This window comes from Atractosteus spatula, chromosome 1 (genome assembly GCF_055471065.1).
Source record: "Atractosteus spatula isolate fAtrSpa1 chromosome 1, fAtrSpa1.hap1, whole genome shotgun sequence".
NCBI classification, from domain to species: Eukaryota; Metazoa; Chordata; class Actinopteri; order Semionotiformes; family Lepisosteidae; genus Atractosteus; species Atractosteus spatula.
In genome coordinates, this window is record NC_142706.1 from 12,162,068 (window position 1) to 12,178,103 (window position 16,036).

General features: G+C 37.3%; 1 protein-coding gene across 3 annotated transcripts in view; it reads left to right on the forward strand.

Moving 5' to 3' along the window:
* The first annotated feature begins 302 nt into the window (after positions 1-302).
* pax5 (paired box 5) overlaps positions 303-16,036 on the forward strand; it is an 89,351-nt gene continuing 73,617 nt past the window's right edge. For 2 of the 3 annotated variants that reach the window (XM_088912422.1, XM_088912423.1), the window contains exon 1: positions 8,690-8,732. In XM_088912422.1, coding sequence (XP_088768548.1) covers positions 8,690-8,732 — 43 coding nt within the window. Of the gene's footprint in view, positions 366-8,689; positions 8,733-16,036 lie in introns of those variants that run through there. The other variant, XM_088912421.1, reaches the window with a different exon arrangement.

Below are 16,036 nucleotides of genomic sequence, written 5' to 3' on the forward strand. Positions count from 1 at the left end.
TATGATTCGGTAACAGATGTCAGACTTTGGGGATTTTGACTGTGTCTAGGGACACCTTGTGATGTTCTAGAGAACAGGACATGATCTCACATTGCGAGAAGCTCTTTAGTTCCTTAATCATTTCACGCTTCCTTCGGAGGCTTTTTTTCCACCTAAAACGTTTAGTTTCAGCTCAGTGAACAGCCGCAAAAGCGCGACAGGGAGCGGAAGAGTCGAATTATTCCAACCCCGCAACTATCCAAAGCCACCGTTCAAAAAAAAAAAGCCTGGAAACTTTTTTTCGCCAATATTTTCCTGTCTACCAGCCCCGCACTTCAGGATGGAATTCGACAAAAAACAGCAATCGCACAGGAGCGGGCGATCAGGTAAGAAAAAAGAGCAGGTTGTCTACAGAGTGTGTAAGATGCTCACCAGTAAGCATTTACTAATAGAAGTGAGCGACCAAAAAAAGTAGTCGTGAAGTTGAAGAGGCGATGTCACATTTTTTTTAAATGGTGAACTTTACATTCTCTTGTTTACACAGGCCATTGACGATCGAATTTGGACAGACAATGGTTGGATTGGTTGGCCTCTGTGGTTTAGGCTACAGGCTACGGTAGAGGCTACATTTAAGATGCTTATTATACATTCTGCTGTTTGAAGCAATACATTGTTTTAAGAAATGTGACCAAATGTACGCAGGTTTTTTTTTTAAAAAAGGCGTGCTTCGAGGTGTAGGCAAGAAAGAATTAGCATTTGCCCCTATTTAAAACAAAAAAAAGTTTTGTACAGTTTGCACAGTTACAGAGATATAGTTTTTGGTTTGGAAACAAGTCGTTGGTAGGGGGGTTGGGGGGTATTTTGAGGGCACAGTGAGAAGCTCTACTGAATGTGTCTGGGGCCCTTCGGAGATTTCTTTTTGTTTTGCCAAGAAACCTCTTTACTTCTTTTGCACGTATTTTTATGTTCCCTCGAAGACTTCAAATGTTCAGGGTTAATACAAGGATCACGAATTCTTTCAGATCTTATACAGAACACACCATGGGAAAACTCAGACATCGCATGCCGTTCCTATTTATTGGGTTGTATCGCGTCTTTTTCTGCGTTGTATCGTACTGTTTTGCTGTCATTTATTTTATTTTGAGTATTGATCGTCCCCGAATCTTAACAGCGTCTCAAAGGTACAGTCTGAGATGACGCCAAACGTCGGAATGGTTGTGTTGGGGGTAAAAGAAAGCTGTAGACAGACGCAGCCTATATTTTGCATTGGCACTTAATTTTCAGTTAATTTTCGCGTGATAAAGTGTACTGACCTTGGACGTCTCAACCTTGTTAATTCAAGAAAAATCGATGCTCGTTATCAGTTAAATCGTGTGAAGGGCTGAGCAATCGATGGACAGTTCCTGGCGCTCGACGGGAAATGTAGCAATGAAAAAGGAAACACGAAGGATATGTTTTCCTAATACATGCTGTTATCCTAATTCTAATTGTTGTTGTTAATGGTTAAATGGCGAATGGCGAGGCTGGTGTTCATATACTGAAACGCAGGGCTACGATATCTAGTGCACTCATTTTTATTTATGTATTTGTTTTCATGAGAGTCACGTGCGGTGACTTTTCGACGAATTAAACATGGTTACAGTTAATCAGGATCTACAACCGTTTTGAAATGACTGAAGTACGAAGTGTAAAATAAGCTATTTAAAAAAATCCTGGGCTAAAATTGAACGGTCTGGCATTGTGATTCGGGAGTGCTTATTAAAACGACGTCCGTTTAATAAATCGGTGAGGGCTGTATACGAGCTTGAACTTTCCCTCTGGTCTTGGGGCTCTGGAAGAGTTTACTGCAAATGTCAGGATTCCAGTCTTGGCTAGTTTACACAATCAATTCAATTTACAGAATCAAATCCACAAAAATCATAGACCGTCAGTTTTGGAGGAGGTATTTTTATTGATGCAATGCAAATCGTGTTACGGCTTCGTTAAAACAACAACAACAACAACATATTTTCATATTTGCCTTTCCTCGTTTTGGGGTACTTCCATGGGGAAAGAATGATTTTAGATTTTCTTTTAATATGTTTTAAGCCTTAGCCTGGAAGGTTAAACGTGGGAAGACTTTTTCTCTAATAGCAGGATCTTCAATCATTATTACAATCATATAAAAAAGGTATCTGGGGGGTGTTTGAAGGTGCCTTTTTCCCCAGCCTTAAATTGTAGATCAGTTAAATTACAGATAATCAGAAAATATGTCTTTTTTGGCTCTTTATTTATCTGGATATAACTAGCATGATAGCTGTGAAGCCAGATAGCAGATATTAATTTGGATGTTGTTCCTCTGTATGTAAGGCCTGAGTATTTGCATTGAACTCTCTCCTTTTTCAGGGTCTTTAAAACAAGCAATTTTTGTTCAGAAATGAGCTGTAGCCTATCTCCATATCTCTATTTCCCTTCTTATAGGTAATTCTTTTCCCCTTCAGATTTAGGTTGGTATCTAGTCCTTACGGAGCTCAATCAACAGGTCTTTTTAAAAGGTTTTACAGCTGAATAGGTCGTGGTGATTCGAAACACCCAACCTTGTAATTAAAAGGACATTATTACGCGCCATTGAGTTGTGGGATGTGAACGCGGTATAGATCTGATTTTGAAAACGTCTTTTCGTTTGTATACAGTAAAACAACGCGCTTGTATGCCAAAGCATGCGCATGAATATATTATGATTTACTACTGTATTTATTTACACTCGCCATATTTTAAGCAATTTTTTTTTATTAAGGAATCTACATTCCTGATTCCTAATCCTGGGTTAGATGCACTATTGTATGGGAAAAGGTCTTTATGCCAATACACACTGAAAACTGTTAACACGTAGGCTTAGCTGTATGAAACGGTTACTTATTTTAATATTAGAAATGAACATATTCACCTGAATACAGGCCTATCGTGCATGCCACACTTTCCGTTACAATGGTTTTGACTCCTGGGTTTAGCGAAAAATGCGAGAGCAGTATAAACACGCAATTAATCAAGATCTAACGTCGGAGTTCGCATATCGAAAAAATATCTACCGCCGTGAAAACTGGAATCCCGGACCAAATTAAAATAGCTCTAATCCTCTGAAATACATTTTTTTACGTCTAAATGTTCTCAAAATCACTCTGTGTTTATTCTGTCTTAAACTCTCTGTCTTTCCTGTTCCAGTAAACTGACATCACACCAGTCTATCCCACTGAAACCAAGCGAAGCACTACCAGTACGCTCTCAAATTTCAGGATGCAAATTGAACATTCCGAAGTTGCTTATGTCTCAGGTCTCAGGAATAAAAAAAAAAAACTGAAGGAAAAATCCCAAACCGACGTCAGGCGGTCTGTAGACTTATGCTGGTTCTGGGTTCTGTACCATCACAGACGTGGTTCTGATAGACATGAGCCTCTCGGTGCCTGCCAGGGTATTGAATTTAGGCCAATGCACTGAAGGCGATGCCTTTCCTTTCCGTGACCCGTGAAATAATGTATAGAATTGTTTACTCTGAGCTCTGATCTCACTGTCAGACACTCTATTGTACAACACACGTGGGATCCACACTCTCAGCGCCAGTGTTTTACAGTCATTAGAGATTTTCCAAGACGTGCATGATTACATTTTCCACTCCTTCTACTGGGGTCAAAGTAGCAAAGGCGTGAAAGCAAAGCTGTGTAGTCAAGTACAACAACAGCAGAAGCAACAACAACAACAACAACAATATAACAACAACAACAACAATAATAATCATAATAATAATCATAATTTTTAATAATAATTATTATTATTACACCCTGTGCATTTTGGGCATGAAATATATAAATATGAATGAAAATACAATCTGAATTACATACAATGTGTAATATTATTAAAGTGTTGCAGTGCTTTTGCACACACAAAAAGAGTTACATGGGCCATCAGTATATGAGACTTGCTGTTCATTTAGCCAATGGAAGTCAAAGACTTTTTATATTTTTTTTATCTTCAAACGTCGGGCTTGGTTTCCAAGCCTGGTTTCCAGGTCGGGGGAGATATTTTTTTAGGTATTTAAAAAAATAATTTCAGCTAAAGAGATATGCGTTTCTCATTATGTTTACAGTCAGTGGGCGTGTAATAAAAACTTGCCGAAGTGTTTACATGCGTTATTAATTTTTCATGGCCCTAACCACAATTCGAAGGCTAACCGAATAGCATTGTTTTCCTTTAAACGTCTCTAAAATTATTGAGGTATCGAAATTATAAATCGCGCTTTACAAAAAAACAGTGAAGGCCAGAACACTGGAATCGGCTTCAGAGATTGTAGCCCTTACATTACGGTTTTGGTTAATTGAGAGATCCCATACCCGCCGAAAATCTAAATAAATTCTGAGGGTTTTAAGCTTAAAATGCTTTACTATCTCATTCATTCCCCTCCTACAACAATTAAACATTTTTTAAGTATCAAACGCGTGTGTGCTGTAAATACGAGATTATGAGAGAACGGAACCATATAATTTCTGAAAGGGAATTGATTCCTGTATCTACAACTAAATAAATATAATTGAATTGGCAAATTCGCATGTCTATGGAAACCGTATTTCTCTTTTTCTCTGTGCACTGTGCACCTTTTTCGTGAAACACAGCAAGACGAGTGCTGTAAAGGAATGTAAATCACAGTATTATCACTCCTAAAATGCTGCTACTAGTACGATAATACCACTACAGCTTTACTAATGCTAATGCCAATAGTACTACTACTACTACTAATAAGAAGACTTTCGTACCCTTGTACACGTGCCTGTCAAGTATGTCTAAAAATGGCTACTAGTCTTAAATCCTTTGTATTTCAGAGACAAAAAAGTGCAGTGTTGGTTTTCTGTTAATAGTGCCCGTTGTTGCCGGTACTACTAATAACAAACTGTGATCTTCTGATGGAAGGGATTTTTCCCCATTAAATGCGTCTTGCTGGTGACCGTTTTCTCTTTATAATTACAATACATAAACAACGGAAGGAAAGCAAATTTCAGTGTATCAGTGGTCCCGAATTATTGTGATTCGTTTTCAAACTCTGGAAGTCTTGAGTTGAGCTGAGGTTCAGTTTCACTTGAATTCGAAAGCGGTAAAGGCAGATTAGTTTTACGATTTTAAAATTACGTCTATATTTAAACAATGTGTGAAACTGTACCTAAGAGTTCTTTTAACAAAAAAACAAACGAGAGGGGCAATGAAATAAAGTAGTGTACACGAATTTTAAAGTAACAAAACAGAAATATATGAACCTTACTCTTTAAATACTACTCTCGAATTATAGGTTTTCGGTCCCTGGGAGGATGATTGCTGTCGACGCCCCCTAGTGGTGTCTTTGTTTGAAATTTTTTACATGAGGGCTATACAGCACCTCTGGTGATCGGTGGAAGAGGAACACTAGACAGAAGACAGTTAAGGGTCGGCCGGATAAAAAAAAAAGTTTAAACTGTAAAAGGAGGAAATATAATGAATAAACTGAATGCTTTCTATATTGATCAACTTTTAAGTATCATCATTGCAGTGTTTACATGCAACATTTCTATCCTTTGTTTGAAATCTGAGGACACTTCACATCAGGATATCTCTATAGCTGCCTTTTCTTATACTTTCTGTAGTAACATCCAAAACGTAAATTTTATTTTGGGCGGCTTGATAGTTGTCGCTGCAGTACTGTTAACGAAACCTATTTCAGTTGCGCGGATAGGGCTTTGACAATGTTCACAAGACGGCTTCGAACAATTGCTTTTCTAACGGAGCTCTGAAACCTAATCAAAGAAATATTTCAGACCCCGAAATGGACCTTACGTATGTGCTCACAGAAGACTATTGCTTATTTAAAGCGAAATTAAAAATATCGAAACGTCACTTTTGAACCTCTTTAAAGAGTGTGGCAGTGCGGAACAGTGCGAAATGTACGCTTCTATGATAAAAGTGAAGAAAAAAACACACATTTCAGCATTATACTTCAGTATATATGAATAATTATAGCCCACATTTAAAAAATGTCTTAAAACATTTCAAAGTGTAATTTAAATTTAAATTTTACACCTTAAATCATGAAACCATGTGTTATTGTTTCGTTTCTATTTGATCATTTTGCCTATTGCATTCTAGCGTCGATAACCAAGATGTTAAAACGCTAAAAGCTTATCTGCAAAAAATTCAGAACACAGACAGATTTCTATTTTGTTTTTTTTGCAATAATCTTTAGAAATGTCTACTGCTCCTTCGCGAAACACATCTTCCACATTTGCACAACATCGTATTGGCCTTTAGTAGAGCCTTTAGACTTGACTAATTCAGAAAAGTCCACATAGTCTGATCTTTGCATGAAGTCGTAATTAATCCTAAAAAAATGAGCGACTGTCATTTTAATATAGTCTGCATCACCTTTAAGTTGCATATTTTTGTACCCGAGCACTCTGACAAGGAACTTAAATGACCAAATACAAATTTTGATTTTGAAGTAGCTTACACCAAACAGCAGATTCGTGATGACCCAATATTCTCTCTTTCTTAAACATGAAATGCAGTAAACAGTTGTCTTGTCTTTCCAGGAGCTCCTCTGTGTATGTGTGTTTAAAACATAGAATATGAGAGACATTCCAATTGCTTTTAGATTGTATTAGACTTAAAAATGGCTTTATATTTAAATATTTTTCAACACGTTGGGTGGTTTCCCGGGGATAATGTGATAATGTTAATTAATTCTTCCACCTTTTAATTCCCCCCCTGTATTATTATCATCATCGTGGCGGCTGCTGTCTGCTGTTGAGGTATCACTATTTGAAGTGCTAAATCGTAACACTAATCAGTAAGAAACAAACGATATGCCCAGCTTCTTCGATCGCCTTTTCTTCCTGTATAATATTTTCATCGACGGTTATTTCTTTTTTTCACATTTAATGGTCTATTATAACAGATCGTCACACTCAAAAGGCAGTTACACTTCTTTTTAAACCCCTCTCGTTTGCTTTAATTCATAATGAATTGACTTCATATTTAATAATATGCTTTTAATGAACACTTTAATGTATGCACGTAATGAATGAAGCATTAACGGAAGGCTGCCATCCTAGATTTTCGCTTTGACAATCGAAATTAAAAAATGTGATAATTTACTCCAACCACGGTGCTCTGCTGAAACGTTCCATTTGTCAATGGGCGATTCAGACAGCTAAGCCTCGCCCACCAGGGCGACGCTCACCAATCCACTGCGACCCCGCCTCAGCGGAGCACAGCTTGCAGCCCATTGGCTGGAGCTGGAAAGCGCCTCTTTTTGATTGGCGTTCCAGCTGTAATTGACAGGTTGTTCGAGGCGGAATCCTTGGTTTCGAGGCTGAGCCTAAGGCGCTGTCCACATGAGAACGGGTTCTGAAACTGCCTTTCTGCACTATGGATGTGGTATAGCCCGAAGGCACAACCAGATACCAACTCCTGGCGCTTGTTTTTCCATCGCGGGAATCAGCGATTTTTTTTTTTACATGAAGAACAATAAATCTCGCATTTTTCCGGTCTCCCCAAGGCTGCCGCGGAGCATTCCTGAAGAACTGAGCTGCATGCTCTCGTTTCTGTGGAATATTTTCATTTTAGGAAACTGTAAAGCTGATGAAACTTAACCCGTGTTTTTTTTTTTTTGGTGGACTGGAAATCAATCTACGAAATAAGGGGATGCCCCAGCTTGGATTTTTAAAAAATATCATCTGATATTTATTTTTGTTTACTTCTCTAAGTCTAATATTCACTTGCTTGAACCATTCAATGCTTTTGTGGAAACAATATGCGTAATGGAGCTTGAATACTTTTAAAAAAAAAGACTGAAAGGAGACTTTTCATATCACCGAATAAGAACATATCGGGATATATTTCTCAGCTTTTCTACACATTAAACGGATTGTTAATTCTGGCTTTAATAAACATTAACATGGAAATGGCTGTCCTATGATGGTTAACAACGAAAGCTCGACAGGAGTAGTTTTCAGTTTGCTTTTCAAAGACTGATCGTGATTGTTCGGCTCCCCCATTCACTATTTCCAGGTCGACGGATCTGAGCACGGCCAAGCAGGCAGACGGGCTACAACTGAGCTCACAAGGAGAGTAGGATCGCTAGTCCAGTTGTGAGATTTGCACTCTTATTCAAGGTGTCACCACAAGTTGTCAATCGATAGATCAATCAATCAATCAATCAATCGTCCGGTCAATTATTAAACTTGTCCATGGAATTCCCATCGTTTCTAACGGCCACATTCGGACAATAGTCCACACGACCACAGACAATTTCGGGTCGGTTCTGTGCAGAAAAGCGCCTTTTAAATCAAAGAATATCGCTGTCACTGCGATGATACTTTTAAATTGTTCGGTTTTCAGATTTCACCATTTTTGTTGTATGCATTCTTGGTAGCCTGATTTTTTTAAAAAAAAAACTTAAGTCTGAATACCAAAGGCAAGTTTGAAATAATTTCACTGGTTTGGGACCTTAAGTGACCCACGGGAAACGAGAAGCTTGTCTGCGTTCCCCCCTTTTTTTCTTGCCTCCTGTCTTTCCTCTCTTTCCTCCCGTTTCTCCGTCTCGTTTTTGTACAAGGCACTCGGAGAGTAAAAAAAAAAAATCTCTACAAGAAGGTTGCGGAAAGGAGTTTATATCGCATCTTAAGGGTTGCTATCCAAGCAAAAGACTTCTCCGATGGAAATACACTGTAAGCACGACCCGTTTGCGGCAATGCATAGTAAGTAGGTTGCTTCTTCTTTCAAGGGGAATTCGGAACAGTTTTCTCGCGTCTCCAGCTCCAAGTTCAAATGTATTTAAAGTGTGCTGGTTTGTGGCAGGAGCTCGCCTTCCTCGGAAGCTCTGGGCACCATCAGTGAGCCAGCGAGTACAGCAAAGCAACAATGAACTTGACCTCGTTTGTAACAAACAGGGTGCAAGTTTAACATTCCCTGACACGCAACCAGCTCCGCAATCTTACATTTATGCCGTATATATATATATGTATGCCGGAGCACGTATCTTAATAAGATATTCAACGTATCTTATGTACTAAAAACAAATTGTGTGCGGTAACAGCTTTTTCTAATTGGCATTCATCATGCTTTATCGATTGTTAGGCAGAATTATATTGTATTAAGCCTAGCCATTTCTACTTTTATCATTAAAGTAAAAGACAGCAATCAATCTAATCGTGTTTTGTTCACGTACAGTAAGTACGCGAGTTCTTGATTCGAGACAAGGTTTGCGGTGTAATTTGCACATTAGCAATCTCCTAACCGTGAAAACGGTAAATGCCAGAGAATTATTAAGGGGCCTGTCAGTTGAAGCAAATGTTGGGATATTTCTGCAAATAGCTGGCTGTAAAATTTTATATGTATAAAACAAAAACTATGCACACATACTCGTGCAATTGCACTCCTGTCAGCGTACATACATGTTCTGTTAATGCCAGTGAGCTACAAAAATCACACTCTTTACAGCACAGGGTTTTTAGTTAACACTGTTTGCGTGTAAAATGTGTTTCCCGAGATTTGATGTGCTTGAGAGAGTTTGAGAAGATTTGTCCATTCACACGGCGTTATGTGAAATGACATCTCCTCTCACGGTGAGTTAAACGCTGGATTAGACATACAGATTTCAAAAAGCTAGAACTAATCACATTTCCTTTTAAGTTCAGCCTTTTCAAATATCAAAGCGCCGATTTAAAGTCATAACACACAGGTTACAATATATGAACCTCCAAGGAAACAGATTTTAGAACAAAAGTAGGAACTCAAAGGCTTAAAACAAATTAAGAAAAATAAAAGCGACGTAGACGGATAAGAAAAGATCAACAACCATTAGTAACAAATTATTCGAGTTACTCTCTTACTATTAAAATTAAGGATTATCCTTAAATAAGAGGCGAAATTAATAGTTCTGTTTTGGGTTGGTTATTTTTGTATTTCACGCATTTAATTCAATGATGATGTATGCAGGAGGAATTTCAGACCCTGTGAATTACAGAAATAGAGCGTACTTGCTGTAATATTATACCGAATAACTTCAATTTTAAAGAAAAGGTCGAAGACATTTAAAATAATTGTTTGCTTGTGCAATCCATCAGAATTACACCTATCATTTATGTCTCGTAATTTATAGACTCAGGTTTAATGCTGTGACATGAATTCGAGGACTATTCCTGTTTCAGATTTTAGTGAAGCAAGTAAAATAAAGATTTCGGGTTAATTAAAGAGTAAAAACAACTAGTCTGCAATCTTGCTTAAACAATCAGTTTAAAAGGTGTCATGTTGTAAACATTTTGTGTAAGGTATAACATATATTTATGATATAAGAACCCAGAATTAGATGTTCATAGTTCTTGGTGCTCTCGCTTTCAATGTAGTATTGTTATATGATCGCTGAATTATTTTATTTTTGTACATGGAGGAAATATTGTTTAAATGCTCAGCGTCAATTATAGTATTTACTAAAAGGAGAACATTTCGTTTATTAACACATGAAAATCACGTCGATGTGAAACAAAGTTTTACATTTGTCATATATTTGTTTTGTTTTTTTAGTACCGTTTGACTGATGTTATAAGTTATCAATGTAAGCCAGTGGAACAGTCAGGACTAAACAAATGCAATATTTCTGACCTTTCTTCGGTTTTTAACCCCCTGGCCCTTTAATAAGGTGAAGTAATTTTCCCAAGTGATTTAGTCGATTTCTACTTTAATGTTTACCTGTGAAGTCGTGGGAATTGTGGTGGTCTGGCAAGCACTGTGGAACCTGCACTCCAAAACAGATGGGGACTACTGTTCTGTTCTTAGTACATAATGTTTCGAAATATCATCACTGCGCTGCTTTGTCTTAAAGGCGCAGAAAGCACATAGTTACAAACACCAAAAGCACCAACAGGAAACAGTTAAATGTTTTCTTTTCTAGCGTTTGGTCTAGTGTAGGAAAAAACACCATGCAGATTCTGAAGCCTTGGCTGTTTTTCCTTGTATAATGTTGTCTTGTTATTGTTATAAACATGGCTGTTATTATTGGTTTTGGGCCAGAGATCTGGGCACTTGCAGTCAGTCAAACCGACAAAAACCATACTCAGCTTATCATCAATGAACAAATTATCACTTTGTCTTTTCATAGGACATTTTAATTTTACCTAAGCGTAGCCCGCCTTATATGATCACACATTTCATATTTTGTGTGATTTTCTAGTGCGAATTTTCCGTTTTTCTGTCTTATTAACCATACTGTAATTACAACAGAAAGGAGTTTGATGAAATAAAACTTAAAAATCCACGAAATCGTTTTGTACATTCCTCACGTCTAAACACAGCACTAAAGTACAAACTTGAGTCAGTAGAACTACATACAACAAGGCAATAACTAATAAAAATGGCTAGACTACCTTTGACTTATACTTAAAAAAAACACCGTAACCGTTGAATAATTCAATTTGTAAACTGTCGTTCGGTGAAAGTGTATTCCAAATTACATTTGTCTTGTAAACGATTATGAATTATACAACTGAAACTTCCAATGAATAATAATTTGTGTCATTTTAATAATTATCCGTATTATCAACAATAATGATTTCACATTTTTAAAATAATTTGGATAAGAAAACAATCCACTCTGTGCTACTTTTAACATTTCTTATTAACATAGATTTTTAAATAACCGAAGTTGTGCAATTTTGTTTTCATAATTTCTCCCATTGAGATTTTTTTGGGAAAAAAAAAACATGTTGCAGTTTAAAACGCAGTCACTGTATTTTATAACCACAGTCCATGATGTGTGACACAGGCGTAATCTTTATCTAGTGTATTCATGAATTTCGTTCGTAAGAAAATCGATTGGACCAGGCTGTGGTCTGTGGCGTTTAAATATTCAATGCAAGGAATACTTTAAAAAATTGTACAGGATAAGGAGGCGAGCTGTGTCAAGTTGGCGAGTTATAAAGAAAGATTAATTCCACTCTGAAAAGTAGAAAGAGGGGACCAAGCGTTTCGCCTACGTCGCCTTTTTTAGAAGGAGCCCCTTTTATTAGGTAATAAATATCGCCTTTGTTATTTAACGATGTTTTATATTCTAGTTATCGATAAGGAAGCCACTCTTTAGATACATTAACAAATATCAGCCGTAAAACTTCCTCTACGAAGACGTAAAGCCAACACGATCACTTTATGGATAGAAGATGAGACCTTTTTGTAATTTGGATTTAAGTGAAATTGTATCGTCTTTATTTTCCAATGAGTATCCAAATAACTCAAGGCACCACGCTTGGAAAAGTAGCTCGCAGTCCTCAATCAAGCACAATCCTGCTCAAGCACTGCCGATATAGTGATCTGCGTGTTGAAGACTTGCATACCGTGTACTTGCATCGGGTGACGCTTAACACATTACTCGGCGACATCCTTGAACCTTAAACTGGTTTCTTCTTGTCAAAAGCTCCGCTGTTCCGCTGGCTGTATGGCGAGGGCCGTAGAAGTATATGTATCTGTAAATAGCTTATGGAAACTATCTGCTATCGCCTGCGTGAGCTGTTTACTTTAATCGTTCACGATCCGATGGCATGGATGTTAAGTAGAGTCAGCAATTACGCAATTATCAAATGCTATTAGCTTAATAACCGTTGGTATTCATTAGACTCACTTTATCACAATCAGCTTTAAAATAATTTAATAGTAAGTTATTTTACCGCCTACACAAACCCGTAATTAGGGCCTCGACTTCTGTACGCAAGCAAAGGCAATGGTATGGAAAATTAAAAGAAGAAACAAGGCTACACTGTCAATAGTTAGTGGACTAGTATAAGGGTCTGCTGAGACGTCTTCACATTTACATTACATTTAATATTTTTTGTTCAGCCTCGATGTGTGTATGGATCTCATATACATATCCAGCACCACACCACACCTTGGGTTGAAACTGTAATACATATCAATTCAAAACAAAATTTCCTCAAAGATTCTTCAGTGGGATTTCTTAAAACCTTTCTCTAGTACACATAAATACGGCAAATACTGTATTGTTTCAGATCCATATTGAAATTAAAAGCAATAGACCAAGAAACCAAAAGATCTCTGAAACTGCAATTCACAAATCTACAGTATCTACAGGAAATGTGTGTGTAAAACATGTTTACACTTACTTATGCAGTATGTACATTTGTATATTTGTTTTCAAATATTATACACTGTGACAGCGGCTGAGGAAATGTAGTGCTTGTGATAAATACAATTATTTTACATGGAAATAAAAACAAAAGCTGAAGTGTTTGGAGGATTTAGTCCATGGATGTAGAAACTATCAAGAGTACTAGTGCTTCAAACAAATGCTTAACACATATTAATTAAGAGCTTGTAGCAAGAAGGCAAATAAACACAGCCCTTACTACCTGTGCAACTTTCCTGACAAATTCACCTTCCACACACTCGCTGGTTTTGAAAATAGACTGAAGTAGTGCAGAGGAAATATGCACATTTGTGTACATTAACAGCAAGTACGCACTGATAATCTTGCCAAATAAGCACAGCTATTATTATGTGGCTAAAATGTCAGAATTTCTAAAGTTAAGGTCTGATTTACCTACATACCTGATTTTAAGTCAGCTTCAGTTCTCTTTATAGGTGTGAAGGTGTACATACACAGCAAGACTGCTTGTGTAGGACTAATAAAAACTGTCATAATACACTTTTGCCTTCTGGAGACAGGGTCAAGTAAGACCTAGTGGTATTCCTTTTTCATGTCGATGATAGCTGCCTGCTGCAGATATCAATTCAAAGAGCAATGGAAATGCTGTCAAAATCTGTAATCTACAAAACAAAACCCCCGTGCCGTGTTTTAATTGATTTAATGAAAAACCAAACATCAACAGCAGCAAACGATGACTGAAATTAGCAATATAAAGTCAAACTTGAATTTTGAAACTTGTGCAGTTTCAAAATTACATATCATAGCTGTATATAAGTGCTGTACATTTCCGATTTCTCCATTTCGAAGTCTTTTTCAATGCAACAGAAATTCAGCAAAAGCACATTTAGGTGAAATTTGTCCTACAAATGAGGTAATACCAGTATTAGGGAATTGTATTAATTTATGTGTAAAAATGATGGACTTGTAATGTGGAGATTGAAGCTACAAATTTCTGATGATACATGTGCTATACAAAAGAAGATGATGTAGAGCTGAAGTATGGGGAAGAGCACTTTTCTCACGTTTGTGGATTTCTATATACAGATTTCTTTTAATCCATAAACAGGAATCCAAGGATGAAACACAATCTCATATTCTTCACATGAGTTTCTTATTGTGTCAGGATCTGTCAACAGTGTTTCTGGAAGTGTGATGATTCAGATCATTGGAAAATCTTTGGCTTAGAAAATGCAACCTTTCCTTATTGATTAGATATACTTCATTTGGCAAAAAATGTCAAGGAGAGTAGTTTTATGGGCTTCGCGGGATTGATCAGCTATCTTTACGACTATCGGCGAGTAGATGCATTGTTATTTTTCTTTCCCTTGGTAATATAATTGGACGTTGGATTATTTCAAAATGCTTTTTTCTCCTCTTTACGGTGACTGGCGCGTTAGGAGAAACTATCTTTGCGAGCTACTGCTCCATTGAAAGAAGCCTTTTTTTTCCCCCCAGACTGAAAAGATGAAAATGAAAAAAGTGCACATCTTCAAAAACCTTTACATTTCTTTTACAAATTAAGTAAATATGGGATAATATAGGCTAGGCTTTCTATTGCCTGCTAAAAAGGGGGCATTCTGATGATAAAATGATTTTTTTCCCAAAGCAAATACAAAATGTGAAACACAGATAGAAGGTATATTTGGAGATAGGAAAATCAGAGAGATTCTGCTGAAAATCCCCAGGACTGCCAGGCTGTGTTTAAAAACCATTAACCCCAAAGCTAAGATTACACTTTCCCCCCTGTTTTTTAAGGAAGCAATCAATATGTTAATATCTCAAAATAACTGGATTAACTTTTTTTTTTCTGTGTCCGTGTTCATCGTTTCTTTCCGGAGCTGTAGCATTGGCAGTTCATTTTTACGATGTCTAATCGGGACTATTTTGTCTGAACATAATAAAATGTATTTGTGTTCATAGATATGGCATTAAGCACACGCAGATGAGTGTCTTTCTCCTCTGCTGTGAAACTACAGCCCAACAAAGAGAAGATAGCCTGCCTGCAGACAGGGTCTGCTGGCTCAGAGTGTGTTGAAGTTTGAGGGAAGGCTGCAGGTGTAAAAAAAGGTCTGAGGTCTGAGGCGGAGGGTTAATTTGAGAGGCTGATAACCTGTGAGGTCAGTGTGTGTCTGCTTTCATTTATTGTTTTTTTAAATCGATGCTGATGGTTTCTTTTTTACCTTCAGAAGTATCTTGTTTTGCACAGAAAGCAGAGATGGCTTCCAGGAAATCCCAGACTCCTTTCAATCTCCAAAACCAGTAGTTTTTGTTGTTGCCTGTGCTTTCCTAAAGAGGAACCAAAAAGAAAGATCACAGAAGTAAATAAGACCATAAGGCCCATAGCCTTGAGATTGAATGTATCTCCTTTAGCATAGTCCTAGATTTGCTGCCAAAAGTATTTATTTTTGTCCTTAAGAAAAATGTGTTCCCAGAATTAAATGACCCTCTTTCTTCCCACACCCCCTCCTCTGTCTCTTTTCTCCTTATGAACTTGGTGGCTCATGGTCAAAAAGCCTTTACTGTATATTTCTGGCCTTTTTTTCTCATATGACAATATGTTACCAATGGTTTATCTCCCATACCCATTTTTCAGCTGCTTTATGTGAAACAGTATGCATTAAGGGCATCGTGTTGAACATACAGTAACAGATAGGAAAGAAGTTGTAGAATGGGAACTACACGAGATTCGCCACTAGGGGCAGTCATCCGAGTTGTTTGCCTCGCTAGTGCTCAGTATATAGGGCTGTAGAACACAAGACATTCACCCAGAAATCATCATCTCTACCACTTTAGAATACTATAAAATAGTAGACGTGTACTGAGTGGATGTAAGATAGATAAGCATGGGGG